The sequence below is a fragment of the Choloepus didactylus genome, chromosome 10 (genome assembly GCF_015220235.1).
Source record: "Choloepus didactylus isolate mChoDid1 chromosome 10, mChoDid1.pri, whole genome shotgun sequence".
NCBI lineage: Eukaryota > Metazoa > Chordata > Mammalia > Pilosa > Megalonychidae > Choloepus > Choloepus didactylus.
Window position 1 is genome coordinate 40,107,714 of NC_051316.1, and position 18,666 is coordinate 40,126,379.

General features: G+C 39.6%; 1 protein-coding gene across 2 annotated transcripts in view; it reads right to left on the reverse strand.

The window, feature by feature from the left end:
• Window positions 1-18,666, reverse strand: part of PCSK5 (proprotein convertase subtilisin/kexin type 5) — a 422,934-nt gene that overhangs the window by 145,945 nt on the left and 258,323 nt on the right. For both annotated transcript variants that reach the window (XM_037797346.1, XM_037797347.1), the window contains exons 13-17: window positions 17,399-17,535; window positions 9,053-9,196; window positions 6,120-6,222; window positions 4,610-4,803; window positions 1,504-1,588 (exon numbers count right to left, since the gene is read on the reverse strand). In XM_037797346.1, the coding sequence (XP_037653274.1) occupies window positions 1,504-1,588; window positions 4,610-4,803; window positions 6,120-6,222; window positions 9,053-9,196; window positions 17,399-17,535 (663 nt within the window). The remainder of the gene's footprint in view (window positions 1-1,503; window positions 1,589-4,609; window positions 4,804-6,119; window positions 6,223-9,052; window positions 9,197-17,398; window positions 17,536-18,666) is intronic.

Below are 18,666 nucleotides of genomic sequence, written 5' to 3' on the forward strand. Positions count from 1 at the left end.
CAACTAAATTTTATGGAATCTAAATGCAGATCAAGAATTTCTGATCAAAAATTGTCTGAATTGAGATGCGCTTTAAGGGTAAAAAAAACACCAGATTTTGCAGACTTGGTACCAAAGAAAAGACTGTGAAATATCTTATCAACATTTTAAAATACTGATTACAAGCTACATGTTAATATTCTGGATATGTTGGGTTAAATAAAATACTTTATTAAAATAAATTTCATCCATTTCTTTTTTCCTTCTTATAATGTGGTTACTGTAAGTTTTACAAATTACACAAGTGGCTCTCATATTTCTATTGGGAATACTGGTCTATAAAATGTTCCCCAAGAAATAAAGAAAATGATCTTAACTAATCTTTTATTTCTTATGGACCAATTATGTGTCGGATGCTGGGATAAGTACCTTGAAAATGTTATCACAGTTAATCATGATCACAATCCAGCAAAATCGGGGTTATTGTCCCCATTTTATAGATGAAAAAACTGAGGCTTAGTGGGATTAAATGACTTCCCCAAGATCACACAGCTAATACATAGCAGGAGGATTTGATTCTTTTTATTATAGCATTCTGCTCCTTCTCCCAGAAGAAAGAGGAAGCTTAATAGACTGATATTTATTAAGACTGAGGTCTTGAGATGAAGGGTACTAAGCAAACTAACACTGAATACATTTATTAGAATGAAGAGATAGTCAATAAATCTAAATTAAAATGATGCACCAATATTGAGGAATGTGAAGAATGATCTGCTTGGGATCTGCCTGGATCCTAACTATTTCATCTCTGGTGAAAGAAAACAAAAAGGTGTTATCAATATTCAAAGATATACAGAGCAGGAGAAGTCTAACTCTGTAAACTCTGAGTCCATGTATTTAGTCAATATAGGATGGTCTCAACTTCCCTGCTGAGATCAAGGGGCTACCTTGTTCATTTGAGCTGCAGGCTGCTGGTTTACAGATCCTACCAAATATTTAGCTTTCATAATGAGCAAGTCATCCATCCAAGGAAAACATCCCTGGTGTTAAGTCTATGTGCATACCTAGCATAATGGAACCAAGCCTGCGATACTTAAGATAAGAGAACAATTGGCCAAAGGGTGAGACATAATAAAGATAAGGGAATAGTTTCTGACCATCAAAGGAATGAATCAGGAGGATTAAATATAATTCATTGGCACTACAGCACAGTAATCCTTGAGTGGCACACTGCAGGTCTCAAAGCATGAAGTATGCCTTTCAAATGGCCATTTTTATTTAATTATATCTGAGCAATCTTTTCTAAAGAGAATTTCATTTGGTTTATAAACCTTCCTTAGCCAAGATGGCATCCAATATGTCACACATAATGGTAGAGAAAATGCAAATAGCAATCAAGTATTTGAATGGGAGTTAAACCAAGGACAGATGGTAAAAGGGTTCTTTAGTTTTTTGTTTTTTTTTTTTTTAATATTGAGAAATTCCTTGGGCTTTGTTACTTGATGAAATCCTTCACTCTCTCACCTTAACCCATCCCTACATTCTGTACAGTTATGGTATTCAGTACACGTCTTGCAGTTTTCACTGCATTTCCGGCAAAGATTTTTCTCTGTTAAAAAAAAAAAAAGTAACAAGGTTATAAATCAATTGGTCAATTGGTTCCCATAAAAACACGTGGAGATGTTCAAATGTCTGCTAATGTACGCTATAGCACCCATGGTCTTGAGTAGAAAACTGCAGAAACCCCTGACTCACCATTTGTTATCACTTCTCAGCAAATCTAACACAGGCAAGAATTGTGGCACTGGAAAATACCTTAGAGATCACCAACCATTTTGCTGATGAGAGAACTAGGACCCACTTAAATCTAAGTCGAATAGTTTATTTTTACCTCTTCTTCCCTTTCTCTCTCCCAGATAAGGTTTCCTAACTTCTAACAATGAAAATCCCCACTAATGAAGCTTGAGGCAATGCTCAAGGCTGTGGAATGGAATGGTGCACTCCCATGCTCACAGTTTTTGGAATGACTCTGAGTTGTACTAGAAAAGACAACCTACATTTAAGATTCCAAGGCTGGGGTCACTTATTTATTTTTTGCCTTGTCTAGAACAGTGTCTTGTACCTTATGGCTAATGTGGAATTAAAATAAATGCTGCCTATCAGGTAATATCTGTATCCTGGAGAACAGAAATGTATTGGATTGAACAAATATGCTGTGAATAGTAGTTTCCTGTTAAAACCAAACCCATGTCTATATTAGGAAAAAATGTCAGATTTCATGATCGAGTATCCTGTTTATTGTTCTATCATGAAACATGGTGATTGGGTATATTAAGTAAGGTTTTTTAACCTAGACAAAATTTTGCTGGAGACTTGGTGTACTTGCTCTGAACTGCTATAGAAGATATTCATATATGTAGGTTGAAGTGAATGAAGTTTCTCTTCTTCTACCTGTTCTTTAAATGTTGGTGTTCTCCAGGATTCCACAGAGATACATGGCTTTAATGGATCCCCAAAGGACCTACTGGAGCCTTAGTTCCTTGGCATGAAAAACGCAGCCCTTTACAATCTTCTGGTAGTTATTATCTGGTTTTCCTTACTAAGTCATTGGGAATACTGGTATGGAATAGGAACCTAAGTTAGAGGACCTGGATTTGCTTTTATCACCACCAGGGGTCAAGTTCGGGGTCTCTGTTCTCATTTGTTAAATGGAGAGCTTAAAATTTTCACAGACAAATGGAGATCACCCTGATGCCAACCTCTCAGCTTGTCTTGAGGATCTTATCAAAGTGTACAAGGGAACTGTGTGCCCTATAAAGCACTGCACAAGTGTTGGTAGTTATTATCAGACATGATCATAAGTGTCACCATATTGTATGTAAATGGACTCATTAAAGGGGGAAACCACAACAAAAGGCAATTCCATAAAAGGAGGGAGATACACAGCCTTCTTGGATCCATGCTATGGGGTAGCTTAAGTAATTGTTTGAACAGCCTTCCCTAATTATCCACCTCCCAGGTTTTGGAAAAAGAACAAACTCTCTCAATTATCTTGATCTTGTCATACAACATTCCAGAACTGAATTTCTTTTCCAAGGCTCAGCCTTCTTATTTTTTTTTTTTTTAGGACAAATGCATATTTCTGTCGATTGATTACCCTCCTCCGTCCCATTTTTTTCCTTGATTCTTTAAGTTGAAACGTTAACTCACATTCCACATGTTGGGGCAAATAAGACCTACATGGGAATCCCTACCCACTCCTCTAAAAAGGGTAAGATAAGAGACCCCATGTGCCTCATAGAGAAATGCTGCCTTTGAATCAATTAAGAATTTCACTTAAGAAGCAAGAGTACCCACTCCAGAATTCTTGCCTGATTTTTTTTAAAAACAAATTCTTGTTCTGTGAAAATTGTGTTTTCTTCTTTTCTTAGGCTGTGCAGAAACATGAAATTTCAGAGTCATTGGATACTATGGTGTGAAACCTTTGTTAAGACATATTATCCAGAACTCAGAAATAAAGAGAAAGACACCTGCATGTCTTTTCAGCAATGTGTTGGAACATTGTCTAACAGGTCCATCCAAGGATTATTTCATTCTCTAGAAGGCACCATTGCCGGTTTACTAACAATGGTCGATTAGGGCCCAAACTCTGTGTTAATGTACAGATTTTTGTTTGATTGTCACAAATGATTTTTATCCAACAGAAAAAAATAACTCTTCAAATTCTAGTTGTGTTACCATGTAGGAAATTAATGTTTTGTCTCTAACTCTGCAAACAGATTTCATTCTGCCTTTCTTGGTGGACCTGACAGAGCCTGATCATCCTTGAACCCACGTGCGGGTTCTCTTACTAATGGATTAAATAAATCTTTGACATATGTTCATTCTACATTTACATGTGAGTTGTGGATTTTGTTTTTGTTTTTGTTTTTGTTTTTCACTTTCTGAAAATTATACCATTCGGTTGGTATGCAGAAAAGAGCAGGCCTTACTGCTATACTTAGAAAGAATTGCTTACAAGGATGACCCATGGCTGGTGTCTGGGAATTTAATTTTAAGGAGTGTTCCCATCACCCTAACTGATAAGAAATGCTCACTGTGCCTAAGCTGTTTGTATAAACATGTGGTTTATGCTGACCACCTGCTTCCCTTCTGGGAGTCTGGAATTTTGGTACATGCTAGGAAGAGGGTGCCTAAGTGAACAGCCCCCATAAAAACCGTGGACATTGACTCTCTAACGAGCTTCCTGGTAGACATTTCATATGTGTTGTGACAAACTGTTGCTTGGGAATTAAGCATGTGGCTCTACTGGGAGAGGACCCTTGAAAACTTGTGCCTAGTTCCCTCTGGACTTTGCCCAATGTCCTTTTTCCCTTTGCTGATTTTCCTTTGTATTCTTTCACTGTAATAAATCAAAGCTAAGAGTACAAATATATGCTGAGTCCTGTGAGACTTCCCAGAGAATCATCAAACCTAGAGATGGCCTTGAGAACCCCCAAAGCTTCTAAACTGTTCTCTTAGAAAATTACCAAATAGCTAGATTCTGTTTGTGATTAAGCAAAGCCTAGATTTCACTTAAATGAAAACTCACATTTTCGATCTCCAACCCAAACATTTGCCATCAACTCACGGGTGTCCTGATAATATCCTTCAGGGCAGTGAGTAACACAGCTGTTGGTTTCTTCATTCAGGAAGTAGCCATATTTACAGGACAGGCACTGGTCACTGTGGCTGCCAAAGCAGGATTCGCAGTTGGGGGCACATTTTCTGCATCGTTTCTTGTCAGCATGGTAGTGGCCAGTGGGGCAGCTGGGGACACAGATCCTGCAAGGTGGAAGGACAAGAAAGGAGGGCAGTGTCACCAGAGACTCAGTCCTCAGCCTTCTCATGGAGGTGCCAAGCACACAGCTGCTCTCAGGCTCAAAATTCCCCTTAAACCATGTTGATCGCACCCCATCCAGAGGGCCACATTTTGTTTGTTAAAGCTCTCTTGTCTGCAGCGTGTTAAAGCAGCCATGCAGTCACACAGCTCCGAGCACCAAATAAGCCAGTTCTTGGTCCTAACCTTCTTCCATGTCAGTTCTAGCTTGAAAAGGGGATGACAGTTAGAAGCTGGGACTCAAGAGGAAGTCTGTGGTGGTGAATTGGAGGGAAAACAGGCAGCAACTGGGATTTTATGTAAAAAAAGTCTCATAAGGGGTTACTTTTTGTGTGTATCTTTTGTCATATGGCTCCTGTGTGTAGGGATGGTGGCGGTGGTGGTTGTCTGCTATTGTCCAAATTAATACAACTCTATTTAAATTTACGTTGCTTATGAGAAATCATTTTTATATCTTTCTTGTTGGCCCATCATTGAAGGCCAGGGTTTCCAGCTTCAGTTATTTTTCAATCAACAAATATCTCCTGAGTATCAATTACATATTAGGTGTTTTACTAGGTGCAGGAGATACCAGAGGTGCTGAGACAGAAAAATGTCTTTCCCGGATGGAATTTACATTCTAGTTTGAGCTTAAAACACAAAATTGAACATGTCTGGGTCTGTCTGGGTGACTGAGGTGTGGATTCCCCACAGGTGAGCTCCCCTCAGGGAGTTTTTGCAGGAAGGAGGAGAGAGAGGGTAAGCAAAGCCATGAGAAGGATGGTGGACTCTGGGGCATTCCCATTTATGATCCTGCCCCCAGGACACACAGTTGCACGGCTCCAGATCTGACTCAGTGCCCAGAGTGGAGCAATGAGAACCGACGTGGGCCAGGACCTTTGTCACGTCAAGGGCTTGCACGCTGGGGAATGTGGGAAAGCAGCCGCTTGGCTGGTGCCCTGGCCTGCTCATGAAGGGCAAGTGAAGCTGTGGCATCGAGTATCAATGGGAGGGAAAGGTCTTGAGGGGAAGCAGACTGGGCGTGTGCTGAGCCTGTCCCTCCTCGCCTCCCCCCAAATGTGAGAAAAAGCATGTGCCGTTTCATAGCATAAGCGCACGCTTTGTGTTTGACAATTCAGCACAGTTTTCTCCATTTTGAACTACACAGGGAGGTGGTGGGCGTGCGCAGCAGCATCTTTTCTGGGCTTCGGTCCAGGTAGGAGGACAACAGAAGTCGCTGCCTGAGTGAACCGTGGGGGCCATGACGTGACCTCATTCTCACCTGGTGTTGTTCTTCAGCTTGTAGTAATAGTGCAAGCAGTCGTTGCAGTGTTCAGGTCCCGGTCCATCGCAGCCAACCTCACTGCACTCAGGGTCGCACGCACCTTTCCAGAACAGATTGGAATGACATTTTAAAACATGATTTTAAGCCATGTCAGATTTACCTTGAATTTGGTATAAAATAAACTTTTTTTTTCTTATGCAGTGAGTTTCTTTAAGTTGGAGGAATGATGGTCAATGTGGCCATAAGCCCAGAGAACTCTGGACTCTTTCTGGAAAATCTCAGGTGCCTAAGTCCCAAGACTACAAATCCTAGTCATGGACAGGTCTTCAAAGCACATCTGGCTGCCTTGTGGGAGATAAAGCCACTGCAGCAACCTGAAAAAACCAACCATGATTAAATATGCATAATGACAAAAATGTTGGATTTACAGAAAAATGAGAAGTAAAGCTGTTGACAGAAAAAAAAGGAAGATTATTATTCAATGCTTGGACCAGATTGCCTGTCTCATCCAAGGTCATTAAAGCCCATGAATACCTCTCAGATAACTTAGCCAGAAAGAAACATCATGGCATCTGGCACAAACTTATCAGCATCTAGTCTTGGATTACAAAGCAAGTATTTCAGGCACAGATTAATAGATTTAAAATTGCATCCTACTCATCGGCCAATGGGCAATCAACAAAAGAAAACTACACATCAATTTTAAAATGCAAGCAAGTTTAAAGAATTCCAGACCTGGGATGAAGGTGCCTAGCCTCTCCTGCTTCATATTCTTTGGTTCAGAGCTCGAAAGAGTTCACGGTAAGAAAAAAATAAAACAACTGCCAGAAGAATGGAGCTATTTGTGATTGATGAAAAGCTTTCTAATGACATGAACTAGTCATGAGAGTTTTGTTGCTTGAACTATCCATATTTTGTGACGTTTGGGCTCAGCATCTTTAAGATCTTTGCCATTGAAAATTCATATGATTGCAATGAACAAAAATATATTGCATAAAATGTACAAAGGGTAAGTCAAGGGTACCAGAAATGCTTTGAATGAACCATGCTGATTTTAATCAAAAGCACTGACTCTTGAACCTTGGTCTTCTTAAATCATTGTGGAACAATTAGTGAATCCTAGAAGTGTAAAATGTCAGAGCTGGGATGGAATGACGTACAGAAAATCTGGTAGTCAAACATCTTCATTTTACTGATGAGCAAACAAATTTTTCAAGAATTACAAGGGCTTGCTCAAGATCATATGGCTAAGAGAATTGAGAGCAATGTGTCCTGATTCCCTGTCTCCTGCTTAGAAGTAGTAAATCAGTGATGACCTCTTGATCTGAATGGAAATGAGTCATTTCAAAAACTGCAGACTTGAACCATGTTTCTAATTAATTGCAAGTTTTGCCCGACAGCACTATTTATCTCTATTTTCCCAAAAGTCTTAAACTGATCTCTAAGTTAAATTTCACAGCAAGTAGAACTTGGGACACTTTAGCTGTCTACTATGCAAACACCAGGAAGTGGTGTCTCTGCTGTGAAAAGGTTGGAGTTCAGCCGGCTATGGGTCTCGTAGACTCTGTGATGAAACCATACAGGGATCTGGTTATGATAAGGCTATTCAAGCCTCTAGTCAGTCTGACTTCTAAATGAAAGTAAAAATCACAGCGCCCAAGGAAAGGAGTCATGAGTGTGGCCCTAAATTTTCACCAGATGATTTCCAAAATTAAAACAAAAACAAAAACAAAAACATTTATTTTTGATACATGCTGAAAGGGCTCTGCATGGCAAGGCAGTAAATTCATATTCTGTGTTGTTTATTTTATAATCTTAAACTGTCCCAGATGCAGTTTAGCATTATGGGCTGCAGCATAAAAGTGAGATAATTGTCTTTTTGTTCCTCACAAGAGCTAATATGGACATTTTGGAGAGGCAATGGGGAAAAAACCCACAAAGATGTATTATTTATTTTTCCACTTTGTTTGGAGTCCTAACAGTGCCAAAATTTGAACTGAAATCATAGCATAAAGCACACAATAATGGTTACTATTATACCCCATTTATGTTTTTGGATACACTTGCTTCTATCAGAGAAGACAAAATGGTTTGCTAGGTATAACATGAAGAGTAAAACAAAACAAAATAAAGTCTAACATAGTCTAGCTCTGGTTAGCTCAACTGGTCTTAATTATCCAAGATTATTATTGACTCTGGAACAATACTCAGAATAAAAGAAAGCACATGCATATTTATGATAGTCTGTTTAAGGTGATTAATGAAGTACTTTCTTTAGTATCTAGGGGAACAATCTCAGAGAACAGCATGAAAAAATATGTTCTTTCTAAAGGTACATTAAAATGTTATTTACAAACAGTTCTCCATTATGAGAAGCTTGGTTCATTAGCTGTTGTTACATCACACATTACAGGACTGAGCCCTCCTGGAAGTCCTAACCAATGCAACAAGATAGGAATAAAAAATATATTGGAAAGGAGAAAAAAACAAAACATTTGCAGATGATATGCCTACAATATCTAAATTGCCCTGCAAAATCAATTCTAAAACATAGAATGAGAGAGTTAAGCAAAGTGGCCAGACCACCAAGATAAATGTGCAACAGCCAATAGGTTTCCACTATACCAGCATCTACTAAGTTAGAAAATATGAAACATTTCCCATTATAAGAGTAGCAGGACCCAAAATACTTAGGAATAACACTAATAACAAAAAGACATGCTATGGATGGTATGGCTTTAAGAGTGTAGAAAACACATATGAATATTTGAATAAATATATGTACATATGCAAATATACATAAATATTTGGGAAGGCAAAAAAGGTAGGAGAAAATATATCAGAATATGAGTGGTGGTTTACAGCTGCCAAGTGGGATGCCACATAGGCGTTCTTTCCTTAGGCTGTGCTCCCAGTGGAAGCCAGCTCACCTGTGTAGTCCTCTGTGCCGTAGTCATCCGTGGGGTCTTCGACTCGGCTATAGCGGACACGCTCCACTTTAGGGAACTCGTTGGTGGGTGAGTAGGGTTGCACGGAGGTGCCATAGAGGACCAAGGACCATTCTTTCAATTTACCTTGAGAAACAAAAAGGAAACTGCCACATGACCAAAAAGTCACTCTTTAGCTTGATTACTTTTCTTATTTCTTCTTACCAGAGAAAAAGCACCAGTGGAAGAACTGGGGGGACCATATTCAAATCAATCATTGTACCAGACGCAGTGCTACAAATGCACACTTTCCACTGTTCGTATAAATAACTATTCAGTAATTCACACACCATGTATTTATGGAGCACCTACTACCCGTTAGGCATTGATTTAATCATATTTATAGGCAGATTGAGAAATAAACACATTTCAGGCTGGGATCAAGGGCCAAATTCCAAATTATGAGTATATATGAGAATTCCACAATTTTACAGAGGGTTTTACTTTTCTAGGCATAGAAATCTTATTTGAGGTTTTCTTTTTTAATTTTTGACATGATCTGACTTAACAAATAAACAAAAACTACTTTGCTTTACTTGATTCATTTATGTACCTATATATTTTATTGAGATTGTTTTCATACCATACAACTATCCAAAGATCCAAAGTGTACAATCAATTGACCATGGTACCATCATACAGCTGTGCATCCATCACCACAATTAATTTTTTTTCAATTCTTAGAACATTTTCATTACTCCAGAAAAGAAATAAAGACAAAAAGAGGAAACTCAAATCCTCCCTACCCCTAACCACTGCCCCTCCATTATTGATTCATAGTCTTGGTATAGTACACTTGTTACTGCTAATGAAAGAATGTTAAAATACTATTACCTGTAGTATATAGTTTGCAATAGGTATATATTTTTTTCCTATATGCCTTTCTGTTATTAACTTCTAGTTATAGTGTCATACATTTGTTCTAGTTCATGAGAGACATTTCTAATATTTGTATAGTTAATCACGGACATTGTCCACCACAAGATTCACTGTTTTATACATTCCCATCTTTTAACCTCCAACTTTCCTTCTGGTGACATACATGACTCTGAGCTTACCCTTTCCACCACCTTCACACACCTTTCTGCACTGTTAGTTAGTTTCACAACATGCTACCATCACCCCTGTTCATTTCCAAACATTTAAGTTCACCCTAGTTGAACATTCTGCTCATAATAAGCAACTGCTCCCCATTCTTTAGCCTCATTCTATATCCTGGTAACTTACATTTCATGTATATGAGTTTACATATTATAATTAGTTCATATCAGTGAGACCCTGCAATATTTACCTTTATGTGTCTGTATTATTTCACTCAATATAGTGCCCCCAAGGTTTCTTCATCAACCCATTTCTTTTAAGATATTTTTGTTCACAAACCATACATTCTGTTCTAAGTAAACAATCGTTGGTTCCCTGTATAGTCACGTATTTATGTATTCAGCACCATAGCCACGATCTATGTAAGGACATCTCCATTTCTTCCACAAAGAAGGAGGAAGAGTCAAAGAAGGCAGAGAGACAAAAGAAGAAGAAAAGAGAAAGGGAGAGATAGAGGAAAAACAAACAAACAAACAAAAAAACCCAAAACACACCAGCTAGAAAGCAACAAAAGGAAAGATAGCATTAACCTAAAGTAAAATAAAGAGCCAGACAACATCACCAATGCCAGAAGTTCCATACCCTTCCCCTAACCCCCACCCCCTGCCAATATGCATAAAGCTTTGGTATATTGCCTTTGTTATATTAAAGGAAGCATAATACATGTTTGTTAATTATAGCCTCTAGTTTGCATTGATTGTATTTTCCCCCAATCCCACCCTATTTTTAACACCTTGCAATGTTGACATTCATTTGTTCTCCCTCATGTAAAAACATATTTGTACCTTTTATTACAATCGTTGAGCACCCTAGGTTTCCCTGAGTTACACAGTCCCAGTCTTTATTCTTCATCTTTTGTTCTGGTGTCCCACGTGGGCCCAACCTTCCTCTTTCAACCATACTCACAGTCATCTTTGTTCAGCGCACTTACATTGCTGTGCTACTATCTCCCAAAATTGTTTTCCAAACTTCTCACTCTTGTCTTTTCCTTTCTGTCTGTAGTGATTTCTTTAGTGTTTCCTGTAGAGCAGGTATCTTGTTCACAAACTCTGTCATTGTCTGTTTGTCAGAGAATATTTTAAGCTCTCCCTCATATTTGAAGGATAGTTTTGCCGGATATAGGATTCTTGGTTGCTGGTTTTTCTCTTTCAGTATCTTAAATATATCACCTCACTTCCTTCTGGTCTCCATGGTTTCTACTGAGAAATCCACACAGAGTCTTATCAAGCTTCCTTTGTGTGTGATGGATCGCTTTTCTCTTGCTGCTTTCAGGATTCTCTCTTTATCTCTGACGTTTGATAATCTGATTATTAAGTGTCTTGGCATAGGCCTATTCAGATTTGGAGTATGCTGCACTTCTTGGATCCATAATTTTATGTCTTTCATAAGAGATGGGAAATTTTCATTGATTATTTCCTTTATTATTGCTTCTGCCCCTTTTCCCTTCTCTTCTCCTTCTGGGACACCAATGATATGTACATTCTTGCTTTTTGTTTTGTCCTTAAGTTCCCAGAGACGTTGCCCATATTTTTCCATTCTTTTCTCTATCTGTTCTTTTGTGTGTAGGCTTTCAGGTGCCTTGTTCTCCAGTTCCTGAGTGTTTTCTTCTGCCTCTTGAGACCTGTTGTTGTATGTTTCCCTTGTGTCTTTCATCTCTTGGGTTGTGCCTTTCACTTCCGTAGATTCTGCCAGATGGTTTTTCGAATTTTCAATTTCTACCTTATGTATGCCCAGTGTTTTCATTATATGGCTCATCTCTTTTGCCATATCTTCCCTAAATTTTTTGAATTGACTTAGTATTAGTTGTTTAAATAACTGTATCTCAGTTGAAGTGTAAGTTTGTTCCTTTGACTGGGTCATAACTTCATTTTTCTTAGTGTAGGCTGTAGTTTTCTGTTGTCTAGGCATGGTTTCCTTGATTACCCCAATCAACTTTTCCCAGACCAAAACAGGCTCCAGTTCCAGAAGGAAGAGCTATTCAGTATCTGGTTTCCTGAGGGTGTGTCTTAGAAAATTGGTACACCCCGTGAGTCCTTGGGTCACTGTGCCTGTCAGCCTGTAGCTCCAGACTGGTGTAAGGAGGTGTGGCGCTTGGCTGTTTTCCCCCAGGCTCTCAGGTCTGGTTCTGAATGGAAGGTGGGTGGTAGAGCTGGGCCCCACCTCTTTCCTCTTAGGGAAGATAAACCCCCTAGGGAGAGGTCATTAGCATTTGAATGATCTCTCTCTGCCTGTGCTATCTCCACCTTTGTCTGGGTCAGAGTGCTGGGAACTGAAAATGGCTGAGGCTTTCTCCACTGAGCCCAAACACGGACAGAAAGCCCCCTTCGGAGCCAGTCTGTGGCCACCCTCCAGCTCTCCAAGGTCAGTTGTCACCCAAAGCTTCTGTCTGCTTGTTGGGGATTCATAGCTTGTATCAAGCAGACCATGTCTGTTAATTAAAACCCCAGCTGGAGCTCAGCTGAGCTATATTCACTTGCTCGGAGAGAGCTGCTCTCTAGCACCATGAGGCTTTGCAGTTCAGGCTATGGGGGCAAGGGGCTCCCGGCTTGGATCCGCAGTTTTTACTTACAGATTTTATGCTGCAATCGTGGGCATTCCTCCCAATTCAGGTTGGTGTATGATGAGTGGACGGTCACATTTGTCCCCCTGAAGTGATTCCAGATTATCTACTAGTTGTTCCTGGCTTTTTATTAGTTGTTCCAGGGGGACTAACTAACTTCCACTCCTCTCTATGCCACCATCTTAGATGAGTCTCTGATTCATTTTTAAGTATCCTTCACTATGTATATTATCCTACAGAGGCTTGTGTTGTCCAATATGTTAGTCTCTAGCCACATTTGGCTATTTAAATTTAAATAAAATGAAAATTTCTGTTCCTCAATCACACTAATCCCATTTCCAGTGTTCCACAGCCGTATGTGGCTGGTGGCTACACTTTCAGACAGCACAGATCAGGACGTTTACATCACTGCAAAAAGTTCTACCGGTCATCAGGGCCACAGCAGAGTATTTTTCCTGGTCAAGGGTGCCTCGAGACGGGAGGCAAGGGTTTCACCTCCTATTGGCCAGCATGCTCACAAGGAACATTTTGCTTTAGTTTGGCCCTTTTTTATTCATTTATTTCTTAGCTTCATAAAATTAAAGTCTTCAATGCAAAAACTTAAAAAAAAAAAAGAAAAAAGAAAAAGGAAAACCATCTCCAGGCCATTAAGCTTAATGCTATTCACATCAAAAGAAATCATCCATAAGCAGAAGTGATTAAGACAGAACCATAATAAACATGAAATATGCTTGTAGGAAGGCAGGATCCTCACTAGAACTCCCCACCCCAGCCCTTGCCCTAACACATACAATCCAAGTGTGTCAGGGGCCAGGGCTGTGCCACACCCAGAGAGAGGTGAACTTCATCTCTTAGCACACAACCATAACGACCATCACGCCGATGCCTGCTGTTTCTAAGTACTTACTCGCTGCCCAATACAGACCAAGATGCTTGTAAGTTTTATCCCACTCAATCTTCACAACAACCCCGAGGTGGGTGCTAGTATTCCCAATATTACAGATGAGGAAACTGAGGCACAGAAGTTGATAACTTCCTCCCAACGTCACATATTTAGTAAGAGAACAGATTACTATTAAAACCCACCCTGAATCCAAATCCTGTGTTCTTAAACCGCTAGGCAATATGGCCTCCTGTTCATTTCTAGGAGTTTAGGAACTTGACTTTAAAAAATGAACATGTTCTGTGATGCATTCATTTTTTTCTGACATCTGCATTGGGCCAGTATATTGGTTTGTGTGTGGTTTGCTGTCTCCAGCTTTTCTGTGGACTCACTTGCTAATGATTATGCGTTTCAGAATCAAGGCACTGTCCAGTCTCCAAACTCTAAGTGATTTGCATTAAGTGGTTGCAAGAGGTGACTGACCACACTCCTCCCACCTTGCCCACCCCAAAACTGAGGATCTTCCTGATTGCCCTTATGTAGCAATGCAAAAGAGAACCCATTTTCTTCATGGCATCTCTCAAATGCACAAATAGAACACAGAATAGAAAGACACTAGACCATCTGATCTATCATATGCCCTGAAGCCTGGTTGACTTTACTTAAGATCATTTGTGTCTAAAAAGTTACCCTCATAAGTGCTTTGGAGAGTGCTAGCTCTTCATTGATTATTTCCCTTTGTGCCATTTCCGAAGTACATCATAAGCCCACTAGGGATATCCTTGCTGGGCAATTCATCTCTTTATTTTTCACTTATTATGTAATTTCAGTTCCTTAGACTTGTAATCTCTCATCAAACACTGCTATATTTGGACCATCACTGTTTCTCCCTGTCACATTTTTTATTTGCTAAATTCTTTAGAAGAATTTGCAATTGATACTGAAACATTCTGTTAAACAATAGCTGTGTAAATACAGATGCAAAAAATCCATGCTATTTGCCAGCACATAAATGTAATCTCCCTCCCAAGATAGGTTTAATGAGCAATAAAACAAAACAAAACACCCAAAACAAACGAAAAGCCCAAACACTCTTAATTTATATTTTCATAATAAACAAAATATTAAATAGTAACAGCTTGGAGTCAGGAACTTCTATAATTGGGGATGATTCTACCATTTAACTGAGCTACAAATACTCTACATCTCAACTGAATTTCTAGAAAGTAGCCTGCTAAAGAAATCACTCATTAATCAAAGAGGGAGAAATCTACCACAGGCCTTCATGCCATAGAAACAACGAAAAGATAGAAACGTGTGCGAACACACACACATATGCACGTGCACACACACATGGAGGGATAGAAAAGTAAAAGTTCTTTACCAAAGATTATTACTAATTCTGGAAGGAAAGGTTGGCTGAAGAAAGGATACATAAAAACCACGTGTTTCCATTGAAGCTCCTAGACACAAGGTCAGCAATAGCATTAGGGCATCTGTCTTCTGGCATAAAAAGAATATCTCTGATATGATTGGAGGTGATTGGGATTATATGTGAATATTTAACTAGTATAAGGAGAAAACTGGTGACTTGGCCAGGTTATGGTGTCCAGTTGATTGGTCAAGCAAGCCCTGGCATGACTGCTACTGTGAGTATAGTTCGTGGACTTAAATCATTAGTTAGTTGCCTGCATCTATCAACTGAGGGTGCCTTCAACAATGAGAGAGCTCTCATCCCATCAGCTGAAGGCCTTAAAAAGAGAAGCGATGATTTCAGCCATCAGAAGGAAGAATTTCCATCTCTACATTGGCTAGCCACCTTCTCCTGGGGAATTCATTGAAAACCTTCATCAGAGTTCCCAGCTTGTGGACTGCCCTATAGATTTTGGACTTGTACATCCCCAGAGTCATGTGAGCCAATTCCTATAATAAATCTCATAATATTTACATCATATATGTATTTATCTCCCATTGCTTCTGGTTTTCTAGAGAACCCTGATGAATGCAAACTCATTGCTATGAAACAGACAATTCTAAATTATCTGGGCTATGGCAGAGCGCTTTTAACACAGAGACAGAGGGATTTATATCTGCAGCCCCTGATCCTTGTATGCTATGCCCAGTCCATCAGTGGTGTGCTCCCAGGAGGCAGTCTGCCCCTGGTTGGGGGTGGGGGGGAGGTTGTACTTTATTATAGACATTTGCCATGGAATAGCGTGGTGATAATAAAGAGCAGTTTTATAACTGTGTAAAATTTTCAATAGCCATTGCAGCCCTTATGCCTGTACCCCAGGCTGTACCTCCTTGCTATGCCACTACAGTCCCTATGTTTCCAGTGCCTACTTCTCTGGGATCTCTTGACATATAAGAGCCCTTCAGGAATTCCTGCTGATAGATCAACTGGGAGCTGGGGGTTGCCCTTCTGTGAGGGCAGCCTGTCCCAGTTACCACGCTGCCCTGATTGTGCGCACCATGACCCCATGCTTCTTTCTGGCAGGGGTGATGATAGTGGCTTGAAAAGAGGTGGGAAGGAGAGAGGAAGGTTCTGGAACTAAGTAAGTTATGAAAAAGTGAAAGTGTCTAGAAATCTTGGACTAGCTAATACAAAGGTTTTCTCTATGCACCCTGCCTGTTGACAGACATTTGATTTCTCGATAAAACCTTGGAACCACTGTATTCAGGCTGCCTCATTGATCTTAGAATGAGTAACTTCCCCTAATGGTAAATGGGTAAATGTCTACCTCATTCTTGCACTTCAGTGTGTGCCACCTTGTCCCCCTTGGTATGCACCCTTAAATTATGGAATATCTGGTTTAATTTATTCTGTGATCATGAGAGGGCAAGAAGTGGATATCAGCGCTACAATTTCCCTCAGGCCTGGTTCTCCTGCAGATTGACTGGACAGAGCATTGAGTAAGACGTCTTTATTGGAAGGCCACCAATGTGCCCACAGATGGGTGGGAAGCTGGGTTAGTTCTCAAACAGATCATTTATCACTGAGCCAAGTACTCCCCAAGGTACTGTCATGGGCAAAGTGGCTGCTTAGAATACTGCTCAATCACCAACCCCATGCTGCATCTGAATTTTCCTTTGTTTCATGTTACAATCTTCATATATTAGCACAGAGAGGGCAGTAAGTTGAGTGTGGCAACAGAGTTTGAGACTGCCTGCAAAGACGTTTGTTGACATTGCAGTCTCCATGTTTTACATATCAAGAAGGTTTTCTGTTTCCTTGGCTCTTGGGCTCATGTAGGGAGAAATATCATCTCTCATTTTCTTTGGTAGTACCAGCTTAGCTGTCATAGGTCAAGCTCAATGTCTTTTCATTGAATAATTAAATTTAGAGTCAAAACAGAAAAAAACTAAATTAAGGAGGCCTGTCCCCTTGAGAAAATTATGACTATGTAATTTAACCCACTGCAGATGGACAAGGCTGGCTTGTTTATGGACAAACAAAGTAAGGGAAGCTGGTTAGAGATGTGGATCGTGCATTCTGAAACATCAATCAATGGCTGTCATGTTTTGTCCTAAATTGATATCTAAATATTTATTTTTTATTTCTTCTCTTTAAATTATTACCTCTCAAATAGTAATCTTGAGAATGAGAATACATGCAGACAACTCAAAGCACAGAATCACATGAAAAAAGATGATGCTGATACATGAATGTGAAACACTTTGGTCAAAATATACTCTATCATTTTCTTCTACTCAGTAAACCAAACTATAAAAAGGGCACTCTCACCTGGAGTCTTGAAGTTCCTTAGCTGAGAGGGTGTATCATAAACCTCCAGGATCCAGTCACCTGCAGCTCGTTCTCCCCAGCAATGAATGGTCATGAACTCCCAGTTTTTAAATCCTTCCATGGAATGATCAAATAGCCTGCAAGAGAACCATAAATCCTTGCTTGTTATGCTATTTAAATTCTAGTGAGGGCCAAGTCAAGACCATGATTGATGATACTTTTGTCTCTATCAGTATGTTCAGCTTGACAGCGTTGGAGCTTGTCTCTACCCTGGACATCACCAATAAGTAGATCCATACTTACAGTGCTGTTCTACCAGAGAGAAACAGGCATGGGGCTGGCCATGCAGTGTCAAATCTGGAAAGATAACCAATCGGGTATCAGGGAAATTAGGCTAAGACTCTGTCTACCAAACTGACAGTAGAAAGTGTTGGTGAAGATGTGGAGTAACTGGAACTGCTAGGGAATGCAAAATGGTATAACCACTTTGGGAAAGTTTGTTGGTTTCTTATGAAGTTAAACATACACATTATACAATTCAATAATTTATCTCCTAGATATTTATCCAAGAGAAATGAAGACACAAGTCCATACAAGGACCTCCACATGAATGGTCACAACAGCTTCATTCATCATTGCCAAAAACAGAAAGCAACTCAAAGTCCATCAGCCATTAAACAGGTAAGCAAGTTATAGTACATTCACACAATGAAATATTACCCAGCAATAAAAACTAATGAACTAATACATGCAACATGAATTAATTTCAAAAGTATCAAATTATGTCAAAGAATCCAGACACAAAAGACTACATAATAAGTGATTCACTTTCTATGACATTTTAGGAAAGCCAAAATTTTAGGTACAAAAAACAGATTAGTGGTTCCCAGAGTTGAGGTATGGATGGGGTGGGGAGGGCAACAGGCAAGGGGGAACATTTTGGGGTGATATAACTGTTGTATATACTGACAGTGATGATGCGTGGTTATGCAACTGTATAGATTCGTCAAAACTCAATGAACTATTCAAATAGGGTGAGTTGCATTGTATGTAAATTATACCTCAGTCAAAAGACTCTACTTACTAATCTCAACCAGTTTAGGGAGTCATGCCTGGAAACCCAGCCTACAGCCTGCTCTTAGAGCCTTCCAATGATACTGTAAACTCCTATATGAAACTCCCTATATAAAATCTTTTATGGCTTGAAGTAGCTAGAATTATTTCTTTTTACTGTGATGGAAACCTGATGGATAAAAAAACTGAAGAAA